At 51.3% G+C, this 8,158-nt stretch overlaps 1 protein-coding gene across 2 annotated transcripts in view; it reads left to right on the top strand.

The window, feature by feature from the left end:
- Positions 1–8,158, top strand: part of FAM174B (family with sequence similarity 174 member B) — a 49,767-nt gene extending 41,609 nt beyond the window's left edge. Inside the window, exons 3-4 of one of the 2 annotated variants that reach the window (XR_001821560.2) lie at positions 7,391–7,505; positions 7,635–8,158. Coding sequence is in view for 1 of the 2 variants with exons in the window: in XM_017518011.2 (XP_017373500.1) it covers positions 7,391–7,430 (40 nt within the window). In the remaining variant the exon portion in view is untranslated. Of the gene's footprint in view, positions 1–7,390; positions 7,591–7,634 lie in introns of those variants that run through there. The other variant, XM_017518011.2, reaches the window with a different exon arrangement.

Here is an 8,158-nt window from a genome sequence, read left to right as displayed (position 1 = left end):
CTACGCACAGTGCTACATTGCCATCCAGTGCTGGGACTTGGCTTGGAGGCCTGGGTGCTACGCACAGGGCTACATTGCCACCCAGTGCTGGGACTTGGCTGGAAGCCTGGGTACTATGCACAGGGCTACATTGCCACCCAGTGCTGGGACTTGGCTTAAGGTCAGGGCCAGCCTTGCACCCCTGCATCAGGGTGGGCACTGATCCCAACCAGGTTTCTCGGCTCTAGGACCTGCAAGACCTACCAAGTTCTGTGGTACTGCAGAGGCCGAGAGAGTGCTGAGGTGTGGGGGTCCCCTGAGGCTGTTCTCTTTCTTGGGGGCAAGAAGTTGGTGGTGAGTGGTGCTTGGGAGAGTGGGACCCGTGGATGTATCCCTGGGTAGAGGAGAGGAGGATGGAGATGGAGAGGAGGCTACAGAAGGGCTTTTTGTTTACCTGCATAATCTGGCTCCTCCTCTTCTCTTCTCTCTTCCCTTCTCTTCATTTCCCTTCCCTTCCCTTTTCCCTTCCCTTTTCCCTTCCCTTCTCTTCCCTTCTCTTTTTCTCTTCTCTCTCTTCTTTTCTTTTCTTTTCTTCCCTCCCTCCCTCTTTGGAGATAGGGTCTTGCTCTGTCACCCAGTGGCATGATCATGGCTTACTGTAGCCTCGATGTCCTGGGCTCATGCGATCCTCCCACCTCAGCCTCCCAAGTAGCTGGGACTACGGTCTCCTATCTCTATACCCAGTTAATTTTTAACTTTTTTTTGTAGAGACATCTTACTGTGTTACCCAGGCAGGCCTCACACTCCTGAGCTCAAGTGATCCTCTTGCCTGGGCCTCCCAAAGTGTGGGGATTACAGGCGTGAGCCCCCGGGCTGGTGACAACAGCCATTTCTTAAAAGCAGAATGAATTCAGCTTCAGGGAAGCAAAGTCAGGCTGGATATAATATTATACCCGGTAGAATGTCTGTTTCCCTCTGAGACCTCCCTCTTGCCACGCTTATTATGGGCACTTTAGAGGTGGCAACTCTGGGTGACACAGGCCCACTGTCTTAAGCGTTACTGTCAATGTCCCTAATGCTGCTATCATCTTCCCTAAGGGGAGCTCCTGTGCCTTAGATGTGGAGATCTTTAGATTTGTGAGGCACCTTGATTCCAAATAATCCCATTTCTTCAGTGAGCGTTTAGGAACCTGTGGGACCGTGTGTCCCAGTGTTGGTTCAGCACGTGACCACTTTGATAAACATGAACTAATTTCAGTGTCTTGTAGATTCATTAGCTAAAAATAGGATTTGGACTTAGACGAAATCATTTCAGATGGAGTTAAATAGAGTTTTGATAAAAAGTGTATTATAAAAGTCATCTTTTAATTGCTGAAAATTTGAAAGACAGATAATTATAAAGAAGACAAAATAAGGTATCCAGATCATAACCCTGATTAGCATTTTGGTAGGTTTCCCTCTCAACGTTTCCCCTCCCTGCCTCTGTCCCTTCCTCCCTCTCTTCCTCCCTCCCTCCTCTCCTTTATTCCTTCTCCCCTTCCCCACTTCCCCTTCCTCCCTCTCTCTCTAACCCCTTCCCTCCCACCCTTCTTTCCTTCTCCCCTCTCCCCCCTCCACCTGCTCCCTCTCTCCCTCCCTCTTCTTTCTCTCCCTCCCCCTTTCCCACCCACCCATCCACCCTTCACTCACTCATTTGCAAACATGTTTTGAACCCCTACTTGTCCCAGGCACTGTGCTAATTGGAAAGCTCAATAAAGTGAATCTAGGGAGGGCCAGGACACATCTCTGCCAGGGAGGACAGAGAATAACGTGCTGTGACAGGGACATGGGTGCCTGACAGGAGAGGGACGGATTCTCCCTGGACAAAGAGTGACCTCTGGCCTTGTGTGTGCCTTGCCATTGTTTCCTCTATAAAAGTGGGTCATCTGACCTGATATTTTCATTTCATTTTATGAGCATTTCCCCATGACCATTCATATTTAAAGTGGCCTTTAAACAGACAGCCTTCCCATTGTCTTTTGTGGGATGGCGCTACTGAGCCACCTGTCTCCATCCTGTATTGGCACAGCTGTGAACGAGAGAGAGGCCTCATGGAGAAGTACAAAGGGAGAGGCCTTGGGGTCTGACCCAGCTCCCAAGAGCTCAGATTCCGCGTGGTCTCCTTTCCTGCCCCGTGTTCCTCCCTTAGACCCCCTTTCATTATTTCAGTCTGAACCTTAGAGACGGATGCAGCCCGCCTAAGGGCTGAGCCCTGCTTGCTGTGATCCGTCATGAGAAGTCAGTAGCTGTCCTTGTGTCATTTCAGCAGAGCCCACAAAAGGCAGCTGCTGCCCACGGGGAGCCCGTCAAGTGAGGGCTCAGTGGACAGCATGAGCTGAAAGCTCCTTGAGCACAACGAGGCCATCAGACGCCCCTGGCTTTCCCCTAAGCACGGCAGGTATCGCAGCACTGCAAGCCCCCCAGTGACCTCATGTGCAGTGAGTCTCCCCGAACCCTGTCCCTGAAGCAGCCATTCTGTGGGGTATTTCATTATATTTGCTTGCAAGTGTCTGTCTAATTGTCACAGCACCACTGCCTTGAGATGCCGCTTGCCTCTAAGCCTACATCATTTGTCAGAGTTTGATGTATCTTTTTTCGAAGGTAGTAAAAGTCATCCTCTGGAGGAGGTGCTAGAGCCTGGGAAGCTCCAACCTGAAAGGCTGGACTCAAGGACAAAATGCTCCACACAAGGTTGATACTTCGAAGCTCCTGACACAGGCGTTCACCCTGGACCGGCCCTTGGAGATCAAAAAGTTCAGCATCCTCACTCCATGCCCGAGGACACGTGGGCTTGGAGAGTTTATATGAATTCCAACCCTTTTCTCCATGGGAGAGAATGCCCCCTCTGAGCCTAGACCATCTGTCCTGGAGCCCAACACCAGTCTCTGTGGGTGGCCAGTGACTTTCTCACCCTGCAGTTCTTCCTTGTCTACCTGGGTCTCATGGCCTTCCCGCCCGCCTCAGAGGAGGCTATCCAGGACCTGTCAGGAGTGCACAGTTACCCACGTCCAGACTGTGAAGGGCGCATGCAGGACTGGAGAACAGATTTGGACACATCTGTCAATAAGCCTCAGATTCACAGCACAGTGCTTTTCAAGGGAAGCACAGGAAGCTCACTGAGCAAGGGACCCAGGAGTCTGAAATCCTCACACATCACCCTGAGGGGGACCAGGAAACATTGTGTACGGCAGTGACCCTAAGTGGATGGTGAGACCCAGTGTGGCTTCTGCCGCAGGGGCTTCAGCTGAGTGTTTCTTGGTCTGGAGACCCCAGCAGAGCCTACCTGAGCTGGGGGTGGGGAGGCTCCAGCACTGGGTGTTCTCTGATGGGGTGTTGGGTGTCAGAGGCCCAGGGCCAGAGCACCAGGGGCCCCAGTGGAAGGAACCAGAAATAGGGATGTCAACAACCAGTCCAGCAGTGTGGGCAGGGGGCCTGCAGAGGCTCAGTTAAGGCAGTGTGGAAATGCCTGGGAAGTTGTCTCAGGAGCCTGGATGGAACATGCCATGTTCTGATTCAGTGGGTCGCTGTCGGAGACACTGCGTTTCCAGCAAGTTTAAAGACTCTATGGTGCTGCTGGCCTCAGAAGCACATCTAGGAAGAGTGAGACTTTTAGGCTGCTTTCTGCTTTTTTTTTTTCTACACCCTGCTTCCAGCTTCTGATTTCTAGCCCTGGAGGTGTAGGCCACAGCCCCGTGTACCCCAAGCTCCACCCGCTTCTCTCCAGGGTTCCCCAGCCCTCCACTCCTCTCCCAGCGACATTCACATCATCTTTGATTTGGGGTTTCATCTGTCCCCCGATCTGCCTCTCCTCTCAGATAACCCCTGTATTAAAATCACGGTGACCAGGCACGGATGCCCTGGCTGGGGAATCACACATGTAAGACAGCAGACACACGCAGGTACGTAAGGCCGGGAAGGCCCATTGAGGATGTCACCCACCCTGGGGGAGACTTGGATGGGGTGGCAGGTGTCTGTTTGGAGGGACAGGGTTTCCAGGATGGCAGGTGCCAGAGGATGGTCCTGACACCTGAGGAAGGACCACGTAGTCTCATAGGGTGAGGTCATAAGCCTACGCAGATATTTGGCTAGGGCTTTCTGATGAGTGGAAGAGACTTCAAAAAGTACTACAGAGTGTCCTTTCCTTCTCATCAGCCAACAGGTGGAGAAAAACACTTGATTCCGAAAGAGAGGGTCTAGCTGTTGAGGAAGATGGAGTGTATCCTGCAGGGCACACCTGGTCTTGTGGGACAGACTGACAGGGGGGAAGTCTTGCCATGATGTCCTGCCTGCCAAGTGTGATGGGCAGGCCCCAGGGAAAGCAGCAACCAGTGCATTGAGGAAAGACCAGGGCCCGGGGGGAAGCTAACACACATAAAAGATGCTGCATGGACTCGTGAGATTGGGGTTCACTTTGGGCCACAGAAGGATGAGCTTTAGGCCAAATAATCACTCTCTATGCAGGGGAATGATGGCAGTGGGGTGTATGAGTACAACAAAGGACCGTATTTGGAAACTAGCTGAGCAGTGACGCAAATTGGCCACAGAAAGGTATAGATGAAGAGGAGAGAAAAATATTCTGAAGCCCTCATGAGCAATGTCCACAGAGCAACAAGTTCAAACTTTGCAAGTCGAAGCAAAGCATCCTGAGACGGGAGTGTGAGGATGGTAGCCGTGCAGGTGGGGGATTGCAGATCCCCCTGTGAGCAATCACAGACTTTTGTCTATAGGAGTCTTCAAGTGTGTAAGGGTGGCTTTTGTATGTGGGACTCTACATGGTATACGAGAAAAGGTAAATGGGTGATGGACAGCTGAGTGGATTCTCAGCAGGTCAGGAGGAGGATAGCAGGGGAGTCCTTAGTCTGACCCGCACGGAGAGCCAACAAAAAAGATGAAAGGCAGGTGGGAGCTGCCTGGCTCAGGTCCCCTCAGAAGTGCTCTAACTCCAGGGGTGTGGGGATGGCTGCTGAGGGGGCATTTTCGTGCGCCCCATATCACTGTCCAGTGACACACGCAGCGACCTCTCTTAGCCCAAAGCAAATGGCCTCTGTACACTCGAGAGGACAGAGGAAACTTGCACTTGAGAAAAGCAGCGTGAAAGTCAAGAGATCCTCCTGCCTCTCTTCCCGAAGAGCTTTCCTGGCAGATTTCCCTGCCAGCTGACATGTGCCACCTGCTTCTCCCCAGGGCTCCCCAGCCCTCCACTCTTCTCCCAGCATCATTTGCATCATCTTTGATTCAGGATTTGGTCTGTCCTCTCCTCTCCTTCCCCAGTGAGCGGCTCACCAGTTCCCATCACTTCTCCAGCCGTTGCGTCTTAGTCCTTCTTTTACCCCTGGCAGCCCCTGTTTCTGTCCAGGCCCGGAGCTCCTGCAGAGTTTCCTAACTGGCCTCTTGGCCTCTAGGCACTCTCTGCTCTGCCCTAGGGCCCCTCAGACACCTCTCTTGGGGGCGTTTTTCTCAGGCATTCTTTGGCCCCCGTCCAACAGGTCAAACAAACCTTCAGTGGTTCCCCATTGCCAACAGGTTAAAAGTCCAAGCTCTTTAGCTTAGCTCTGAGGCTCTCTGAAGCCTGCCCCTGGCTCTTCTTGCGTCTTCCTGCACTGGTTTCTGGCACAGCCATTGCATTTCTGCCTAGCTAACTTCTTCAAGTCATCTTGAACTGCCACGCCTCCCCCGACCCTCCAGTCCATGGACCTCTCCAGCCAAGGTCCATTTCAACTTCCAAGTTAAGTTCCACTTTTACATGGTGTCATTGCCTACCGGGTGCCAGGCTCCCTTGGGATTTGAGTCTAGGGAACTGAGATGCAATCCCACCTGGCATGCTTTCTTTGGAGGCTTATGACTGCGTGGCCGTCACGGCCTCCTGGTTCCTGCCTTCTGGACATCTGTCTGCTCTGTTTACCCCATCATCTGGGTATAAGATGCAGTCAAAACTCAAATACTTAGGGGTCGTGTTTTGACATTGTGGAGGACCGGGGATGTTCTGGAGAAAACCAGCCTTGCATATGGCAAACAGGCACACACACATGAGTGTTTAAAAAAAAAAAACAAAACATTCTTCCTGCTTCTCTGCCACTGGAATGTTCTCTCAGCCCCAGGTTGGCATCTGGCCTCAAACTTTTGCTGCCACGCTCTTTCTGCTCACACTCTTTTACCTCTCACTCAACGACTCCTCCCACCCCTTCCCCCAAGCCAACCCTCTGCAGCTCCCTCCCCACCCGAAAAAATAAAAATCAAAATCCTTCTGCTTGTCTCACGCAGTTAGTTCACCCTCTCCTCTGAGCCTTGGAGTAGGCCACATTAGGCCCGTGAGACCTCACCTTCTGTCATGAGTGCTGATCAAACTCTCCCACCACCACCCAAGCAAATAGCATTCCCTCTCTAAGAAGGCGCCAGCTATTCTGACATCCCCATGTCCTCAGTTATGCCTGATGTGCGGCATCACTCCATGGCTCCCTGGTTCACTGTTCCTGGCTGGTCCAGTGTTAGTGCCGGCCCAGACCAGACTGTTAATTCTCTTTGTGCCAAGCCTGGGGTCTTGCACTTGGGAAGTCGGGCAGTGACCACATCTGATAGTGACAATGATGGTAGTATGAGGACCCGCCACTAAGTCACTTTGGAAGTTTTTTTTGAGAGGAAGATGGAGTCCGCCAGCACTTTAAGAGTACTCTGAAATTGCCAGATGGCCCAGGTGCCTGAAAGTCTCCTACAAAATGAGGACATAAGAGAAGAGGAAAATGAAGCACAATAAGGAGAGGGGCTCCCAGGATCCCTGAAGGAAAGGGCAGTCCATCCCTGCAGACATAGTAGGGGGGAGCCCTGGGGCTGCCTGCCCCAAGTTTCATTCATTCATTCATTCATTCATTCAAAAATGTGTCTTGAGTCCTACTATGTGTCAGGAACTGTTCTAGAATCTGGGAACACATCAGTGGACAAAACAGACTTGATTTCTGCTTCCATGGGGGTTATACTAAGCAAAAAAACAGCAATAAAGCAAATAAAAATCTTGTGGTTGTGCCAAGAGCTCTAAGGGGTGATGGAGGGATTGCCTAGTGTGACCCACAAGCTCAGACAGTAGTCAATCCTGAGCTGAATCTAATTCACAGGGATAGGAACGGATGTGGGTGGGGCCAGGGAGGACCGGAGGGAGGCTCAGGAGAAATGGCCAAGAGGTGGGATGTGTCCCAAGTCCATCATAGGGAAACCTTCCTAACAAAGAGCCTGGAGCCAGTTCCCCAGGGCTAGATACCCTCTCTGGGACAGGACTCAATGATTGCTAAGAGATTCTTATAGCTTTCTGCAAAGAAATGTGGGAAGAAAAGATGATCGGTTTTAGTGGTTCTAATTTGTATTTTTTGCTTATTTCACTTAGCAGGAAGAGGCTTCCAGCATGGAAAGAACTGATTTCATAGAGAACCTGCAGCTGGATCAGGTTCATCCCAGAAAAGCAGACAGCGCGGGCTACCTGAAGTTTGGGGAGGGATCAGGTTTGTTTCAGCCCCACGAGTCAGATAACATTACAGCATCCTTGTGGGGGCAACTTCCATGGGTCTTTCTGGGGGAGTGACCTGCCAGAGTTTCTAGTGGGGAAGGGCTTAGAGTGTGACTCTTCGTAGGAATAATTTGAGGCCTGGGATGCTGCTATCATTTTTCCAGAGTTTTTTCTTCTTCTGACAGTTGCTGCTGGCAGTACCAACCTGGGACACCATAGTCCAAGTTTATAGCTTGAGCTTCCCTGGATCAACTTGACAACATGAAGCTAAGCTGGAAGCCCATGAGGGTTGGTTTACTTCAGGCTCACCCTTATTTTGAGAGTATAGCCCTTCAGGGTTAGGGTAAAGGAGGTGAGGGGACCTATTTGGGTTCCCAACTTTGGTGGCGCTGGGCTGTGGCTTTTGTCTGTGAGCCATCAGATGGGCAGTGCAGCTGATGAGCTCATTCATTTGGATCCACCAGTGGCCTCAAGGCAAAAGCAGCGTTGAGTGCTGGGTTTACTGTCCTGAGTTCTCTTCTCTTTGACTGACTCTGCCCTGCCATTCCTCACTATCTTGTTATTCTTGCTATCTCTTTGATGTCTGTAGGAAGAGTTTTTTTTTGTTTTTTGTTTTTTTCTTGGAGAAATGTGGCTTTGTTTTGTTGC

The sequence above is a fragment of the Cebus imitator genome, unplaced genomic scaffold, assembly GCF_001604975.1.
Source record: "Cebus imitator isolate Cc_AM_T3 unplaced genomic scaffold, Cebus_imitator-1.0 Scaffold19, whole genome shotgun sequence".
Classification (NCBI taxonomy): domain Eukaryota; kingdom Metazoa; phylum Chordata; class Mammalia; order Primates; family Cebidae; genus Cebus; species Cebus imitator.
Note: the sequence above shows the minus strand (reverse complement) of the source record. Positions and strands in the feature narration are given on the sequence as shown.